The sequence below is a fragment of the Limulus polyphemus genome, unplaced genomic scaffold (assembly GCF_000517525.1).
Source record: "Limulus polyphemus unplaced genomic scaffold, Limulus_polyphemus-2.1.2 Scaffold6712, whole genome shotgun sequence".
Classification (NCBI taxonomy): Eukaryota; Metazoa; Arthropoda; class Merostomata; order Xiphosura; family Limulidae; genus Limulus; species Limulus polyphemus.
The window spans coordinates 5005-25084 of record NW_013672322.1 but is presented as its reverse complement, the minus strand read 5'-3'; the positions used below and the strand labels follow the sequence as shown (position 1 = coordinate 25084).

At 33.6% G+C, this 20080-nt stretch overlaps 2 protein-coding genes across 3 annotated transcripts in view; one reads left to right on the top strand and one right to left on the bottom strand.

Moving 5' to 3' along the window:
- LOC106474005 (tartrate-resistant acid phosphatase type 5-like) overlaps positions 1-11380 on the top strand; it is a 29001-nt gene extending 17621 nt beyond the window's left edge. The window contains exons 6-7 of the mRNA XM_022402390.1: positions 7680-7742; positions 10838-11380. Coding sequence (XP_022258098.1) covers positions 7680-7697 — 18 coding nt within the window. The 3' untranslated portion in view covers positions 7698-7742; positions 10838-11380. The remainder of the gene's footprint in view (positions 1-7679; positions 7743-10837) is intronic.
- Positions 1-20080, bottom strand: part of LOC106474007 (zinc transporter 7-like) — a 30638-nt gene that overhangs the window by 6588 nt on the left and 3970 nt on the right. For both annotated transcript variants that reach the window (XM_022402385.1, XM_013934692.2), the window contains exons 3-9: positions 13342-13455; positions 11473-11560; positions 10125-10251; positions 9887-9973; positions 5041-5109; positions 3673-3808; positions 2041-2131 (exon numbers count right to left, since the gene is read on the bottom strand). In XM_022402385.1, the coding sequence (XP_022258093.1) occupies positions 2041-2131; positions 3673-3808; positions 5041-5109; positions 9887-9973; positions 10125-10251; positions 11473-11560; positions 13342-13427 (684 nt within the window). In that variant the 5' untranslated portion in view covers positions 13428-13455. The remainder of the gene's footprint in view (positions 1-2040; positions 2132-3672; positions 3809-5040; positions 5110-9886; positions 9974-10124; positions 10252-11472; positions 11561-13341; positions 13456-20080) is intronic.

Here is a 20080-nt window from a genome sequence, read left to right as displayed (position 1 = left end):
TTTGCTAACTTATCCCCCACACCTATAGAGCTAATTTCTTTTTACAAGCCTTTTATATGGCACCTTGTCAAATGCTTTCTGAAACTTAGATACACCAAATCTACACCCTTACCCTCATCTACATAAGCAGTAACCATTTCAAAGAATGTTAAAAGATTTGTAATGCAAGATTTTCCCTTAGTGGAACCATGTTGACTATTCAATAAAATTCTAAACTTTGTTAATTGACTTTGCAAATGAGTCTATAATTACTGGGACAATTTTTATCACCTCCCTTGAAAAGAGAAGTTACATTAGCTAACTTCCAATCCTCTGGTACCTGCCAAGGACTGACAAAAAATAGTAGCAAGTGGCTCACATAACCAATCTTTAACTGCCTTCAAAACCATTGGGGAAAAATTATCTGGCCCATGAGTCTTATCATTTTTTAAACTTACCAATTTTTTCTTAACCAGCTCAGAATTATGCAGTCATCTTGTTTGATTTCCTTTCCATTTATTAACTGATCAAGATGTGGAATACTGCTTAAACCTTCATTAGTAAAACGCGAAGAAAAAGTAAAATTTAATAACCCAGCCATCTCATAATCATCAGATACTAGCCTTCCTTTAACATCCTTCAAGGGTCCTATCCCTATCCTAACATTTTGTTTACCTTTAATGTATTTAAAGCAATCCTTACTGTTAATTTTTACATTTTCAGCCAACTTTTTCTCATACATCCTTTTTGATGTCCTAATTTCATGTTTCAACAACTTTTTTGATCTTCTATAATCTTCAAAGTCTCCTGTCATACCAGTCAATTTAAATTTCTTAAATGTATGCAAAGGTCTAAAGTACCCCACAACCCTCTGTATTCTTTCACCCAGTCAATCTTCTGTCCAATGAGCCAACTTATCCCCCACAGCTACAGAGATATTTGTTTTAAACAAGCCCTTTATGTGGCATCTTGTCAAATACTTTATGAAAATTCAGATACACCAAATCTACACTTGTACCCTCATCTACATAAATAGTAAAAGGAATGTTAAAAGAATAGTAAGGCAGGATTTTTCCCATGCTGATTATCCAACAAAATTTTAAATTTTATTAAATGACTTTGCAAAGCATCTTTTATCAGACTTTCAAAAACTTTTACCACCACTAATGCACGACTAATAGGTCTATAATTACAGAGACAATTTGCATCACCTCTCTTGAAAAGAGAAATAACATTAACCAACTTCCAATCTCCTGATAGCTATCCATTATTCAAGAACTTACACACACACACACACAAAATAATAAAAAATTAACAGTAGCAAGTGGCTCAAATATTCAGTCCTTTACCTCCTACAAAACTTTTGGGTAAATATTATCTAGCTCAGGAGATTTATCATTCTTTAAAATTCCCAATTATTTCTTCACAAGTTCAGAATTAATGTGATCATTTTGTTTGATCTTGTTTCCATCTGTCAAATGCTCAGGATAATGAATATTGCTTAAATTTAAAACTTGATTTATTAACAGTTTTGAAACCAAGTATATTCACATACATTGATAACAAAGTAGTTTAAATTTTGAATGTAACTGTAAAAGTTGTGACGTGTGCACTTTTACCTACCCCTATCAAGAGAGATAATGTAATAACATATTTAGTCTTATTTCACATTCCACTACATGGGCTTGCTAATACAGAGATGTGTTCTTTTTTACTAATCTATAAAAAAAGTTCCAACCACATGTCAAACTTTACAATGCAAGACACACATAATTCACATATGAGCATATAACAGTGTCACAACATCACTGTAACCAGACACTAGCTACTTCTACATCACAATATGAAGATGTCAATCTAGGATCTATTCATTGAAAATTTGTCATTTATTTAGCTGATAGGTAAAATTGAGGTGTTCTTAGAAAGTAAAATTTGAAGTGATTCAAAGAAAAATATGTACCTGTATAATGAGATAGTGATTTACAAAGCTTCTGTTGTGACTTTTCCATGTTTCATTGAATAAAATATCTCAGCTAAATTTACTTCTGAAATATTACTTACCCTCTGATAACATGATGGAAGAGTTTTATCCAACTCAAAGGGAGTTCTTTGCATCAGGATACAAATAGAATTTTTCAAAAGGGGTAAAACGCTGAAACAAATTTAATGTGAAAATAATTTAATGAAATCAAACTAATAATACCCATACTTCTTCACATCCAAGTAATAAAATTTTAAAAAATACTTAAAAAAAGTTGAGACTACAAATCAAATTTGAAAAATGTAGATAAAATTTTAGAAATTGTTATTGGTTCTTTTCTATACGACAATGTCAAATGAAATGTTTTAATGAAATAACCTGCTGTTGAAATGCTAAAATTATGCTACATAGGTTCTAAGTGCATTAATAATAAAATTATAACTATAGTGCTCACGATTGTCTATTTAATTTACAAAACATGACACAATCAACATATGGGCAGGCCATCACACGATGATTGAGTGTAGATCAAAGGATGGTACCGTGGTAATGAAACAGAGAGAAATTATAAATAAATACATTCTTTCCAACTGTATTTACGTCAGTCAAAGACAGTTGGGAAGCTTAACTTTGCAAAGTGAAAGTTTGAAATAAGTTGATGATATGAAGATAAATCGCAAAACAAGAAACCTAAGAACTTGAATGTTTTCAGAAGTTGGTTGTTCCTTCTTTATGGCTCATCAAATTAGCTAACACAGTGACTCCTACATTGTCCATGCTTATGCATACAGAAACAAACCTACAATACAAAAACATTTGTCCCTGAAGATACACAGCTTTTTTTCCAAAAGTGATTTGTTTACTGGGCTTCTTGTTTATTGGAAATCAAACAATACACATAATACTGTGTATTCAGTCATACTGGATGAGGCAGTCTTAAACTTCATACAATATACAGTGTGAAGAGATAAGCAATTTTATAGCTTTTTTCATTTAAATTATATAACTTGTATTCCTCATTACCAAAATCTGTGATCTTATACACATTTTTCTATTCATATCACAATATGTTTTGCCACATAAAATATTCTGTATTTCAAACACTATTAATCAACAAAAATAATTACCTGTATGTACTTTTGATTCATGTAATGAAGATACCAGTTATCCCTTCAAATGCAAGTAACAGTGGTTACTCCAATCAATATAATAACAGTATCAGTTACACTTTCAAATTCATAATTACTAAACTATGCTATTCCACAGCCTTGTTTTTAAAAAAAATTTTTTTACACGAGTTTATAAAATATACGTTGCACTCACTCACTAATCAGTGCTTAGTATAAAAGCAAAAGGATGCATATTCATTTTCAAACATATATGTTCCGATATTGGCATTTCAGTTCAGAAACTGATATTATATTTGTGCTTTACCTAAAGGGGATCAGACTAAATGATAGAAAAATTGGAGGATATAATTTGTTAATTATGTGGATTAGGTTTTCCAATTAAAATTTATTTGTAAATAAAACATTTCTGATGTGCAAACTTTAAATTTAAGGTGTAATTCATAATGAGTGTACAAGCCAAATACAATCAGCCATGGGAAGAAAAGTGACTCACAAGCTTCTGGTTAATTGGACCACACTGTTTTAAAAAATACAAAAAGAAGATAATTTCATGACTTCATTTTAATAAGAAGCTTTGCTTACCTAAAACCAATCAATGTGGAAATAAACATAGAACAAATAGGATCAGCAATCATCAACCCAAACTGACTCATCAGAACAGCTGATACAATTACACCTACACTACCCAAGGTATCAGCAAGGATATGGAGAAACACACCTACAATAAAATCAAACACTACATGTTAATGAGTATTTTTATGTATTCACTTACATGACTAATTAGTCAAAGGAATTATCAGTAAATATTATTCCAAAAATATCATCAATTTTTTCCATAACTGTAATCAAGGTTCCTTAAAATTCTTCCCTAATTTTTCATTGTGTCTGACTAGTTGAGAACAACACAGTGACACATCTCAAGCAACAAAACCCAATAGTTAATATTAAAACTACCTTTTTCTTTATTTTTCTATTACCTCCCCCCCTTTTTACTTTGCCTTTTTTTGCTTTTTTCCTTCTCAATTTTAGATTTTTATATTTTGTATATTTACTTGGAAGAATATTCATTTCTGAATGTGGATAATGGAAAAAAGAAACACTATAAGAACTGAGTTAGATGGCTAAATATTCTGTTTATACTTTTTGTATGAAATTTATATGTCCATGATACTATGCAAGTAAGTTTGAAACTTTATTACTGTATTTCAAACAATTTTATTTTTGCTTTTATAGAGGAGTACATTTTATGGGCTGAATGGGCTAATTTTCCTCATCGTGATAAATTGCCCACAGAATTTTTTACATTAAATAACAAGTAATATACTATAACTAAAACTCAGGGGGAAAGCAATCGTTGTAAATACACAAAGATCCAGGCTTACGAAACTAAAAATCGGGTTTTCGATGCCCATTGTGTAGATTTGTGCTTCGCAAAGACCAAACAAAACATATAACAATTACTTTTTCTTAACAAAACTAAAGGCAGTATTTTTTCCACAATGACTTTGTAATTTGATTATGTTAATTTGTTACTTTTAATTCGCATACCAAATTACATGTGTTGAAATAAAATCACAAGAACATTTACAGATATTTTCAAATACTAATAAAGAAAAATTAAATAAAAAGACCTGGCTTAATAAAGAAAAACCCTGTAAATATTTTTCACCAAAGAGAAATCTCTACACTCATATATTTCTGGTAATTTCTAATTTTATTCACATTTATGCTTATTTAATCAAATTATCTATCTGGAGGAGATGCATTTAACTGAGAAAATGTTACACTGCAATAACATACAAGTTAATAACATGACATGTAGTAATTAGATATATCCAATAAAAAACTTAATAAATACTTATATAAATAGATAATGCCTTAAAAACTACAATTTTATTTTAACAAGTGCTTTCATTTTACAAAAAACCATCTAACTCCAAAGAAACTAACCTTCCATGATTTGACTCTGTGGAGCTTCAGTTGTCTTATGATCATCATCATGTTTGTTATCCTCTAGTCCTACACACAAGCATTTATCATTCATTATATACTTCAGTAATGCATCATTAATTTACATTAATTGTAAAAAGACAGTTCATACCTAACATACAAGTTACTATACAATATAGCCAAAAACTTGTCAATATATATAGAAACTACATAACAGTGTATGTATGTTAGTTAAACTCACTAGACCGCTTGCAAATAGAACTGGACACAAAACAATGACTTTAACCCTACATGTAAGGGAGTCAATCAACTGAAGAATTAATATTTATGATAATGTTGAATTTACTTAGTGCATCTTCATGAAATTTGGTAAGCTTTAGTAAAAATTACAAATTTGTTTTACACAAAAAAAAATCTGAAATTTTTAATAAAGTATTTCTACTAAGATTTGTCACTGAATTAACTTTAGTCAGATAGACTCAGACTAGTATGATTTTCATAAAATAATACTTTTTTTATCTTAGTTATCAAATTTAATTTGCATAACCTCTACAACCTCCAAAATGAATATGAAAGCACACTTTGAACCCCTATCTGTGAACATGGGTTTAATGAAGATCAATTATGCTTTTGGATGGCATAAAAACTATAAGGTTTGAAACCTAATGGATTTACTGATTTGTAATAGTTATGTATATGCTAAAAACAAAGACAGATAAGATAAAGCTCAGGAACAAACTACAATGTAAAATATACCTTTACCTGTAAGAGAGGTTTTAGCAAAAGTAAGACTCATTCAATGATAGGAATACAAAGTCTAACTTATATACAAAAAACTCTTAAATTTGAAAAAAGATTAAAAGCAGATATAGGTGCTCAAGACAACAATGCCCCATATTTAGAACTACCTTCCACTGTCTGCAGCTTGTTGTGAGAAGGTAGATGCTCCTAACGAAACACATTTATAAATATAAAAATTCAGTTAAAACAGGTTACTACAACCAGACCAATATGGATGTACAACTTTTTCTCTCTCTCTCTCTTTCCAAAAGTTGGCATCCCAGTCCACATAATGACCACAAAATAATAGTTCACAACTAAACAATTCATAAAATAAAATATTTCTTAGCCATCCCCTCAGTTAATACATATGCCAAGAAAGTGCCAGGTATCCATTACTGAGCATGACACAAGGTTGTTGTGTCTTACATTCAAAATTTTATTAAACTACTTTTTGTTTATGTTATACCAATTAGTATAGCATAAAATCTTAGCAAATAATCCATATTTTAATATATATAAGTTTTAAGTTCTTAATTCTATAAGGCAATGTTTTAAAAAATCCTGAATTTTCCCTAGTGTGACACATTTTCTCTAGATATCTTTTCTTCTCTATTTTATCTATCACCCCCCCCAAAAAAAAGTAAGAAATTCAACATAAATTATTCATTATAAAATTGTCATTTTAGTTACAGAGCTATCAAATAGAAAATCAGACCCTCCTGCCACACCCTCTCTTTCAGGATTTGTCAATAGTTCTCTCTTATGTTTAATTACATGTTACCTATAACCAATAGAAAGCGAAGGTTTTCATCTATCAAATGACGTATTGTATAACATTGTGTTCTGAACAGATAAGGGTCAATTTCACTTATAATACGTGGTTCATTCCCCTGGGAAAGTTAATGACTAGTTTGGATGGATTTGTAATGGCTCTTGTCGCATAGCTAAAAAGCCAAAAAAAGTTTGAGTTAGAGGAAAAAAAGATTGGGTAAGTACTTGTACTTCTTGTTTTTCATGTTTATTCTTTATTTATTATAATAAAAGTAACTCAAATGTAAAAATAGGGATCTATTTAGGTTAATTAAGGTGAGATTAGGTAAAATAAACAACAATAATATTATAATAAAAATATTTCATGAGCACGCACGTGAGCAGCTCGGAGTAACTCATGGGTAATGTAATTTGAAAGTGTAACGTAAGCTGCATGTTTCCCAAGTGATTTACAACTTATAAAGGCACAAATAGTAGTTAGACATGGTTCAAATGGCAATCAAAAAGGCAATAACACAATAAAATTTAATTATAAACATGTGTATACTGTTACAAGTTCAAAGCTACTTAGAATAAACGAATATAGTTTCATGCTACAAAAAAAAAAAAAGGGTAATTTAGATAAATTTAGATAATTTTTTGATGGTTACGAGGTCAGTCAAATTGTCCAACCTTGTATAGAGTTAGGGTAGAGAAAATTACTGATAAAATATAAAGTTTTGTTGAAAACAACCATTTGAAATGTATTTAGGAGGTTTTAGAGATTACACAAATGAAATTTGAGATTTTTGAGATGAAGAAAAGTATATTTAAGTTTATAAATTAATCTAGACCTGCAAGAGATGCCATTTCCATTCGCAGAAGCCAAACACTGAGAAATCAGTTAAAGAAAATAAATAACCAGCAAATTTCTTTAAAACAAATGGTATTCCAACCATGATTGACTTAAATAATGATTTCAAAGATAAACTGAAATGGGACTTCATTTCCAAAATGATTATGGATGATAATTTTTAAATGAAGAACTTTAGCCCTTTCTGGATCAGAGGAGGTGTCACTGATATTCCTTTTTTTTTCTTTTATAGATGTTTCCAAAGCTGTGAATGATCAGACCACATGATATGAACTCATAAAGGGAGGCAACCAAGGCATGTACAAAACTAAAGCTTAACAATTGAAGGGAAATCACTTGAGAAACAAAACATATATAATGTTTTTCAAGGGGTAGTGTTCTTCAAAAGTTTGTAGCTATTCTTTGTAATGATTAGTAAAAGCATAAAAGATATTAACTAGTGCACCAGAATACATCTCAGAGTATCTAAAATTATAACATTTCCTTGGGCGGAGCAACCATGTTCAGGTGGAACTTGATTACAAAATATAAACCAAAGAGACTAATATGAATAGAGTAATAATGTTTAATAAGACTTAAAGAATAACTAGAATCACCTGATTATGAGCTGATCCAATAAGAGTGTTTAGCATGAAAAGTGATATAAAAAGCAATGCAACATGCAGACTTAAGGAAGGTTGCAACAATAAAAACAGGCACATTCATGAATATTGCACATCAAGTCAGTTATCTGTCTGTACTAGAAGTTAAACAGAATAGAGGAATATGCAAAATTACACTAAAGATAGAAAGTATACACATACTTAACATGTACATTTAAATAATGTAAGAACCTGAAAAAGCATATGTAAACCCTTCATAAAAGGACAATAGTGACAATAAAAATACTATTCAATACTTAAAGATCATCCTGTATCATAAGAAATATATAAACTAAGGGATGATCCCTCAATATGAGTATAAACCTGTATAAGGGTCATCTAAAAAGTGAGGAATCCCAAAAGGACATTGAATGGAAAAATAAAGATAAGTGATAATGTAAAACATTTTATCTTATCAGTCAAAAAAAAACTAAAATAGCATTACTGCATTGAAAAGCAACAGAAAAATACACCAGACTTAAAGCCATAAGCCTGAAAAAGAGAGCATAGACAAGTAGTAAAATGCAAAAACAAAAACATTCCTATGAATAAAAGTTCTGAAAGGTATAAAGATTCTAATACCAGAATGTTATTTTATATGCAATATTTCTGTACAGTTGCAATAAAGCTACATATACATATATATGTTAGATGTACCATGTTATATGTATATTGAAACCTATATAAAATTGAACCACTCAAAGTTTCTTCTTTTTTAGATTAAGATAAAATATTCAATCACATAAGACACAAAATTATAATCCAGTTAGCTGGTAAAAATGGAGTATCTGTTATTCAGTCAACTAACTAAAACTAAAGTAAAAGATCAACATTTCCAGTAAACACACTATTATTAAAAATTTACATTGAATTAGTTGAAAACTTAAAAGAAATCTCTTCTGCTCATGGATAATCTGTAAGATCCAAACTAAAAAGATAAATCACACTAGTCAAAAAAGTTCAAGCATATGAAACAGAATCCAAATAATGATGATGACCAAAAAATGTTACTCAAGAAATCTCAGAGAATAGTAATACAGAATTATAATTTTCTGACTGAATTAAATATAAAAGTAGGATTATTCAAACTTAAAAAGGAAATCATGATGATGAGTATAAAGTCACCAGAGTTTGAAAGTAATAATTTTAAACAATCTAAAGGCAAAAACATAGGGAAAAAAATCATGACTCTCTACACACAAGTTCAAGAAGGTAGAAGGCTGGAACTTAAAAGAAGGTTCACTGTAGTGTTAACATTTGTGATAGAATCTAAATAGTTAATGAAATCAGATACTATATTGTAATTTTCAAATAAGTAAAGGAAAGAGAATTAAGAAACATTAACTCATAACTAATAAAAGATGTAGACCAAACATAAAATGAAGAAATAATGAATTATAAATTATCTCACTAACAACTACATATTTAAGAAAAATGTCACAACTTTGTAAGCTCAACAAATTAGTAACAATTAACTGTAAATACTATATTTTTTGAAATCTAAGAATAAACACAAAAATGTCAAAATATATTTTGCTGAGAAATCTCAACCTTAGAACATTATCTGTATACATAACAATCTATATTGTGAATCAAACATTATTTCTAATCACTATTAGTGATCGTCAGGCTGTATGATATTAGAAAATAGAATTACCTTTGAGTTGACAACAGTAGTGATTATATGCAATTAGATTTAACTTGCCAGCAATAATGTTGTTAAGACATAAAACCACTGGTAATACACAAGGTAGAACAAAATAAGTTTCATAAAGGACTTCAAAAGACAAGTACTTACCATAACCATGACTATGTTCATGTCCATGGCTATGTTCATGTCCATGGCTATGTGAGTGAGAGTGTGAATGGTCATGGGAATGTTCTCCTGAAACATATTATCATTAATCTTACTAAATGTTAGATTTCAAAACTCATTTTATTACTGTAGATATAATTTTTATGATGCATTTTGAGTAAAATGTTTTATCTAAATTTCTTAAGCTTCTTCATCATTATGAATAAACAACTAAAAGTACCTCCATGAGAATGACCATGTCCATGGCCATGTTGAAAAGCAAATATTCCTATTATATTCACAAAAAGTCCAAGAACAGATACCAAAAATAGCCTCTCATGTTTGACTTCTGGTGGTTCAATGGCTCTCTGAAATGGAAACATTATCTAGCATAACTGTAACAGTTAAAATTATTAGTCAGTTTAAAAAAATTAATTGATGGAACTGAAATAATAATTAGTGCAGAAATTAAACCCTTCAAGACTACTGAAAACTCTCCTCATTGTTTTTAAATTAAGTCTGGTATTAATTTCTCTTCTCTCAATTGCACAGATTAGCATTTTTAAAATGCCACTGTTGTGATGTACATAAAGGTTTAAGTTTTTCACATCTTGTAAAACATTTTTGTCACACAGAACAATTGCAGCACATATTTTACAAATAATATTAAATTTTGAGACAAATATCTTTTATTATACCCTTATTATCTATCCTTCTGTGGTAGATATTAACTTGCAGCTTAAATGCAAATCTAAAATATTCATAAACATACAATTAAAACAATAACAATGAAATAGTTTTGCAAAAATAGCCATTTAGCTGATCAATTAATTAGACACTTTGTAAGTAATAATTATTCAAATATTCACAAAACTAATAATTTATATATTAAGTTAAATTCAACCAATAACCAAGTTGGAAAATGAGAATATCATTTGTTTTTGTTTGTTTCAGATATTCATGCAAAGCCACACAAGACCTATCTGAGCTAGGCATCACAAATTTTGATTAAAGAAAGCAGTTAGTCAACAACATCCACTTCTAACTCTTGAACTACTCTAAATCAAAGAGTGGAATTTGACTTCATTCTTATAAGGCACCAATGGCTCTAATGTGCTGGACACAATTTTTTGACAACTGGATATGATCCATGGACCCTCTGATTCACAGTCTGGAATGCTAACCACTAGGCCATGCTTGGCTCAACACAAAATAGGAAACAAAAAAGTTTTACAGTACCCCAGGCTTTCATACAGCTAAAAAGGCCTTCCTCAGGAAGTTTCTACCAGAGTAGAAGATTGGGACATGATAACACACATTTTCTTCACTAAGTCTTAAAATAAAAGAAATCAAGTGTATGTGTTGTACGAACAATGTGTACACAAAACACAAACAAATAAAAGAATGGCACAAACTGCAGATAAGAAAAGGTAAAAAAAGTGTCCTGATGGGATAGATAGCTGTGAAAGTTGAATTAAAATAGGTATAAAAATCCTATTAATACTGTATGTTTATTTAAAAAAGATTCCTTATAACATATTTTTCACATTTACATACAATAAAAAATTAACATGTTCGAGCAATCTTACCTCAACAGCTTCAGAGAAGATGAAAAATGCAATGAACAATAGAAAAAGACCGTTAACAAACCCTGCAAGAACCTCAGCACGAACATAACTGAAATTAAAAAAATAATAAAATGCATTTTTGTACACCTTGGCACAACAATCAACAAAATAAAAATATACAATAAAATAGTGTTAAAACATTGTAAAAAACTTATAACATATTTAATTAAAAACTTAGCACAGCAAATTGAATTGCGATTGAATTGAGAAAACTTTTCATTACAGATTACTTTACAGTTCATGAAATTTAATTTCAACATGAAATATAATCAACCCCAAACAGCAGGGTCAGTCTAGCACTGATGTTGCATGCTTAATATCAGTGTTGATAATATCATCAACTACTTCTGTGAAAGAGCTGTTTCCAGGCATCTTTAGTGTTTGGAATCACCTAATGAAGTGTAAAATCTCCCAGGAACATCCAATACTTTTCACAGGATTGAAATCTGGTGAACATCCAAACCATTTCCTTCTGTCAATTCCCTGTTTCTAAAGGAATGTGTTGAGCAGTTTAGCATGGTAGAGGGGAAACATTATCATGCAATGGACTAAAGTCAGGGCCAAATGTATCAGCATTAAGAAACACAAAAGGATAGCACATAGTCCTTCAAATATGTAGCATTAACAGAACCATTCCAGGGGACAGAGATTTGGTATGCATTCATCAGTGCTTATTTTTGCTTACACCATACTTCTACCACTACCATATGTATCACGTTCCTGTACGAAAAGAGGTTGGATCTAATTTAAGAATCCCTACAAATGAGTATATGTCTATTATCTGATTGCAGAGGGAAGCACAGTTCAGCTGCAAAAAAAGATATTGCCCTAATTGTCATTCGTCCACTGGATATATTACTTGCAAGCAAGCTCTTTTATGCTTTACTGTGAGCAAATTGCACCTCACAGAGCATCTATTGTAGAGGCCAGCCTTGTGAAGTTTGGTTTTAAAGGTATATATAATGACAAGGCATCCCCTTGCAGCTAAATACACTGAGTGAAACAAACCAAAATCAGCAAATAGCATTTACCTGCTTGTGATGTTTATGACATTCTGTTTTGTCCACTTGTTCAACAAAACTTTGAAACATTATGACCAGCAAAGGATTGCTGTGATTGATCCATTCAACTGATATGTCTCTCCATGCAAATGAAACATCTGAATGTTTTCTTTGAAGTCTAGCCATGGCATGACTCAAACATTATGGGGCATTCCAAGCTGTGTGATTTCCTTCAAAGTAACAGCTGAGATGAGATTAAGTGAGACCAGTATACAGCATAAGCTGAATAAGCGATGATTTGTATTTCAAGGTAAATGACTCATCAGAAGATGCCCGATTTGCATAACAATGAACTGAGGAGTGATTTATATTATTTAATAACAGTGGTTTTTACCTTTTCATAGTTTATTACATTACAAATTTCATATTTATTAGTTGTTTTGTGTAATATCCATATTCAAAATATTCTACAATTCTTTCACCAAAAGCCAGTTTCATACACGTGTCAATGGAATGATACAACTTGACAATCCTTGTCTGATTTTGTATTCCAGGGGTAAAAGTACAAAATATACACACATGAGATCATTCTTACTTGAAATGATACAACAGACAACAGCTTTGATAAACACTCCTTTCTTGACAAGGCCTTTTATTAAATTTTTTTAGGGTTTTTCATATCTTAATCCTTTAGCACTGATCAGATTACAACTGCTATTGCTGAAATACTTTCTTCACTCTAAAATTACTTTGTGACACTCTGCATAATAGTGTATCCATAAGTATGCATTTTCTTGGTACTAATTAGAAGCTAATACTATAATCTTACCCATAGGAAAATCTCTCATTGGCTCTCCACTTAGTTATCACAGAAGCAGCCAGCCCTGCCAATAAGGCTGTACAGTCAAAAAACATGTGAAAAGAATCTGATATCAAACCTAAGCTGGAAAAAAAAAGAGGAAAAACATTAAAAATGTCAGGAAATAAATGATCATATGCAAAATTCTGAAATGTATTTATTGTTTTATACACTTTTATGTTACAAGGAGGAAAAAAAAAAAGGTTGGCTTGCTTTATGCCTATAGATATAACAAACAAAGAAATTTGAAACTAAACACACTTCTTGGCTTTAAAAAAAAATTTTTCTGCATGAGCATTGCAAAAGTTTAAATAATTTTAAAATCTTTCTTTACGTGAGACTCACAACCAATAGTATGTAATGTAAAACACACAATAAGCATTTAATGACAAAATCCCTCACATAAATCTATTATATTCCTAAGTCTTTCTTCCACATGTTTAAACAATAAGAACTAGAGGGGCATTCAGTAGAGCACATACCTCTGCCACACATAATCGATTCTCAAAATATAGGAAAATGTGTCCGTATCTCCGTCATTAACAATGGACATGGACCATGTTTGGCAGGGCAATGAGGAATAATATTCTGCATATGTTCACCAAGATTCCTCAAAATCCAATTATTTTTTGACTGAGTTATAGAGCAAAAATAGTGTGAAAAATTGATCTCCATGTTAACAGATATGGAGTTTAGATTTTCATGACCTTGCTGTGACCTTGAACCTTCAAAAAATAATCACTTTTTTAAGTTGGGACATAGTCCAAATGTATACCAACTTTGATCCAAATCCATTTAGCTATTTGAGAAATCTTGCTGACAAACACACAAACAAACACATACACATTCACAGAGGGGTTAAAACATTACCTCCATCCACCTTTGGCAGTGAAAGCAATTAGAAACACTAATTTTAATTAGTTGATTATTTTTGCAACATTAATTGATTTAATCATAATATCAATTAATTGATTATTATTTTATGTGACACTAATCAATGTATTTAATGCACACAGATAATTGATTATGTCAATTAATCAAGTTAACCACCCAGCTCTACTCTCCAATACTGGTTATTCACAATAACACACGTTAAAATTTCCCTATACTGAAAAGGTATTTCCGATAATACTTACCTCCTCTCACACTACAACTTTATCCTGATGAAAGTTACTCTTTTTTGCCTATCTAAGCATTGTTATGAAGCTTACCTTTATACCCCACTATATTGCCTATAGCAAGTTAAATATTGTGATTCTCTCTCCACCTATATCAATGCACCCCCTATCCCAGATCTGCACATAAGCTCCCTGTTATTACTTCCTATTCACTTTTTCAAGACTGTCCAACATGGTCATTATGGGGATGAAAGGGGGGGGGTAATGCGAGAAGAGGTATTATCTACCTTTTCAGTAGAGGAAAATGTTAACTTTCAAAATATACTTACCTCTTCTCAAACACTAGCTAGAATCCCAAACTGACAAGAAGATGGGGCTGGTGTGGACAAGATCCACACAGAAAAGAGGTGTGCAGAAATAAGATATAGTAATAGCACACTAGTGGGGTCCACACTACTTCTGGAACAGGTATGCTCTTTGCCTGGATAACGTAAAATCTAATAAAGGCCAACCAACCACAGAAGCAAAACCCTAACATTGTGAGAAGAAAACATGAATTTAGGGACAACTATACCAGAACTGACCCGCTCCTACAATACCAGACATATCCAGTCCCAGTCAATCGACCAGCTAATGTACAGATCCTTCACACTTGATGAAATATTGTACATAACTTATGGGATTCATCCAGGCCCCAACCAGGCCGAAAACGTTCCACGTCTCGTCATTGGAACTATAGGGCTGTGGACCCAAAGCTAGATCCAAGGTGTAGTGACCAGGGCATGAGGACCATGGCATGGTATTACTGGATCCCAACTAGAAAGTTACAGAATGTTGCATGTTGAGCCAACAAAATTACAAAGTCAAACAACAGAAAAGTGGACAAACCCTCATCCCAACCTGAAGAAATGCAAAATACAACAAACCAAACTCGGAATTGTGGAACCTTTCTCGTCTCACTCAACATGAAGAAACCAAGATTACCTGGTTTGGAATTATGAACAGAAATCCTAACTCCCCAACCCAAGAGGCAAGACAACACCTCCTACCCCAAGAATTACAAGGAGGATGTGTAACAAACTAAGCCCAACCAATGACACAGGAATTGACATTACGCGTGAAGAATTACAAGGAGTCAAGGACACTCTTCCATTATCATCAAAAGGAAGATAATGACCAAAAAGAATGGCCACACTCAACTCAACTAGATAGCTAAGTGTCATCTCTGAACCAGAATTATGAGAAAGCTACCATGTAGACTAGTCCTGCTCCCACCATACATCTGGATTAACCATCCAGGATTATGGGTAGGAGAGCACACAGCTTCTCCGAGTAAAATAACAAGTTCAAGCCTCACTCAGGAGGAATAGACCTCTATCCACCACTCCAGTGACTGGAAACTGGGAGCGGTAAAAACACCCATGCTCCAATAGGAGAAATGGGGGATAACTCGCATTGGAGAGCTCCTAGGAACAATGTTCTGGAGACAATGCAATAGGTGAACCATGTTCCCTATTTTCAAAAACAAACTGACCCTAATTTATTCAATCCAGGCATGAGCAAGGATGGGCAAAATCCCCTTATGTCTCACTCATGATAGTCCATGAGTGGCAGCCCAGTAGTGTATATAATTATTTACCATCCAAAAAAGCCACAAGATGATCTTATGGAACACTCCATCTCAACAGAACTCATTGTACCAGGAAAATTTTTTATCAGTCTACTGGTAGCTAATGCAGATTTGGAAAAAGGCATATCTGACCAGGCAATACCTGCCACTGAGTGGGATCCAAATGAAAATTATGAGAGGGTCACTGGAAAAAATAGAAATAAACACAAAAGAAATGAAGTCATTCACCTCTCTCACAATCTAGCCATGATGTGGAGATTAGCCAAAGGTGTAGTCAAAAACCATCTAAGAAGGAAACTACCAAGTCATGTAAATAGTGAGATATAAATGTATTAGGCATAGTCCATAGATTAGCCTGTACAACCTCCTCCAGTGGGCGATACAACCGAACTGCCAGGGACACCAAGATATGGTGAACTTGATGAGATGAGACCCAAAGAAGTCTCCACTCCTCCAATGAAAGCTCAGAGTAAGCAATAAAGAATCCTGTGAACATGAATTGCAAATATATTCAAATGTGGATGTCCACTAGCCAACAACAGAAGAAAGAAGGTGATATAAGGAACATGATGCCAAAGGTTCAAATAGTGGAAGAGATAAGGCATGGAGAACCACTGTGAGATCCCAATTAGGAACCTGAAAGGAATGTTGAGGATGGATAGCTTGAAATAATTTCATAAGAAAGGACAAGACAAGGGACTCAAAAATTTTACATCTCCTAGAAGAAAGAAAAGTAGCTTACAAAGTTGCCTTATACAGAGAAACAGATGAAGGCAACAAACCTTTGTCAATGGATGAGATAAGGCATGGAGAACCACTGTGAGATCCCAATTAGGAACCTGGAAAGGATTTTGAGGATGAATAACAATCCTTTGTTGAATACCCATGTCAGAAATTGATAAATATGCGGAATAGCGGGACAAAAAGGATTAAAACCAGGTCTGAGAGACCACCGATGATAAGTAAACCATTTCCATTGATAAATGTCCAAAGAACAATGCTGAATGGACTGCGTTAAGAAAAATGCCATCCAAGAAGTCAATCCCTGACATTATGCAACATATCGCATAAAGGCCAGACATGGAGTCAGAGAATGGGTAATCACTGGATGAAAAATGTCCTACCAAGATTGACGTAAGAAAGTTGGCCAAAGATGAAACTGAAGAGGTTGTCATTCTTGAAGATACTGAAGGAGTGGAAACCAATGTTGAGTTGGCCAATGTTGCACACCAGAACAACTCAACAGAAAGAGGATTGATTCAGTGCAAGAACTTTGGATAACAAATAGACTGGACAGAGCACGTAAAAATAAAGAACCATCCAATCCTGTCTCAGAGCATTTATGCTCAAGCCAGAGGGTGAGGTACAGGAAACCAGAAGAATAGGAGCTGGGCATTACAGTGTGTGGCAAAAGCATTGATCTGAGACATCCTGAGAGGAGAGCAGATCCAACAAAAAAACTTGTGGATGAAACATCCATTCATTAGGAAAAATTCTGTTGGGATGAGATAACTGATCAGCCACAAAATACATTACACCTGGAACATGACAAGTAAGGAGAACAATCTGATGATTGTGGGTCCAAATGAGAAGATCCAATCTTTGAAAACAAAGAGCCCTGGAGTGAGTGTCCCCATGCCTGGAAATGTACAAGACTACTGTGGAATTGTCCAAGTGAAGCATTACCACATTCTCTTGCAATAATGTGAGACCCCATGACATAGCTCACTGAACTGCTAGAAGCTTTAAGAGATTGATGTGGAAAGAAGATTCCTCTTCTGTCCAGAGGTCCTTGAATTCCATATCCCCTATACAAACGCCCCAGCCCTGAAGAGAAGCATCTGTGAAAAGGTGTATCTAGATGTGAGGGAGGAAGAGGGACAGCTACTGTTGTGTTGTCCCTGTCCAAACCCCAGCCAGGATCAAGCAGGCTGGAAGCTGATAGAGTCATTGGACAATCCAGCACATCCATACAAATGTTTCATTGGTCCCATAACAACCACTGAAGGGAACACATTTGGGCCAACCGAAAGGAATGAGTGATTCTAAGGATGCCCACATTCCCAAAAGAGATAGAACTGCACATACCAGTGAAGAAGGAGACAACTGTATTAGAAGGACGGCCTGTTTCATGGCCTGTAGGTGTAGAGGAGAAGGTTGTGCCTAACTGAGAGGGGAATTTAAAAACACCCCTAAATGGATGAGGTACTATGAGGGAGTAAAAATAGATTTCACCATTTGATGAAAAAACAGGCTCTCACAGCTTTGGATAAAAAAAGCTTGAGTGTGAAGTTCTGTCAAGTGGCATGAAAAAATGAGAAGAAGCCAGTCATCCATGTAATGGTGAGTGTGTATGTCCAATGAGTGAAGATGATGTGAAAAGGACGTATGAGGTATATGCAAGGATGAATGGTAGAGTGTGAAACTGAAAAACTTGTTTCTTGTGCATAAAACGTAATCAGAATATAAGATAGGCATCAGTGACATTGAACTTTGTCATCCATAGACCACTTGAAAAGTGCCACTGAAGGAAAATAAATTACTTTATCATAAACTGAGAAGGCTGAAGGAAAATATTGAGATGGGAAAGTTTGATGACAGGTCGCCAGGCACCAATCTTCTTTGGTACTTCAAACAGACGAGAATAAGTTACTCAAAAGAGGTGTCAATGCACTCTAAAGCCCCTTTGTGCAGAAGATCCTTGATGACTGGATGTAAGAGGGAGTGGAAAGACAACTGATATGAGAGGCAATGGAGGAGGAGGCATGAAATGAAGGGCTAATCCTCTTGTAAGAACTTGAATGACCCACTGATCTGTGGTGAAGGTCTCCCATACTGACACGAACTCACACGATCAGACCCCATAGGGTAGTCACTGATGCCGTTGTTTGTGCTCCACATGAGTGGAGGGTACCCACTGATAAAGGTGGAACCTCCCTTGTATTCTGACACAGGAGGTATGGAAACCCTAATTGGAGATGCAGGAAACTGTCTGGTTGTTTGTTTGATTGGTGTTTTATGGTGCAAAGCAGCTAGGCTATCTGCGCCAAACAACCAGTAAAAGCAATGAAAGCAAATTAAAGTAAAATGTAAAAAAAAAACAACAGCGAGTTAAAATCAATACATGTCAGTAAAAGATTTATATAGAATTAAAAATACCTATAATGTGTAAAAAATTAAAAATACAATCTAATCAGACAGTGTCACCATTATCAATGACACTGTCCAGCATCAGGGGTAAACTTTTAGAAAAAAATGTGTCTAAAATGGTGCCGCCACTCACAAGTCTAACAACGGCACGACAGTATAATGTGGGCTATTGTGACTTGAGTGTCACAATGGCTACACATTCAAGCGTGGGGAGTAACCTCAATGGGTATATCCCCAATGGCCTTTGAATTCAAAAGAAGTTCACTGTGCTTAGGATGGGAAGTTTCTACTACGATGTCTCCAGAACGTAGCTTCTTAACTGACTTTGGAGAGCCAGCAAGCCCCTCTAAGCCCTTCTGAATAAAAAAAGGAGACATTTGCCCTAAAGATTTATCTGATAGTGAATGCATGATCAAAAAGCGAGGTACAGGTGTACTGTGTGATGGAGACTGCTGTTCGGAGTCTTCTAGGCGTGGTCGTTTACCAATAAGCAGATTTTTAACATTTTTTTTATTTGGAATGGGGGAATCCATAATTAAGGAGAGAGATTCAGTGCCCACTGACCCCACCCGCCATGGAGTCCTATGAGGGGACCCACTACAATGTCAAACAAGGACACTGCAGCAACGCCAGGGTTTCGTGAGCACTATACCCAAACACCAGTATCAGGCATGATGTCCACAACACCCGTTGAGAACGCCCAACACTGGTACTCAGTTGACCCTAGCCCCAGTGGATCAGCTGATTGACCCTAGGTGGCCACCCCAAGGCCACCCGTCTACAGGAATTCAAGGTCAAAGTGGTGTGTTGC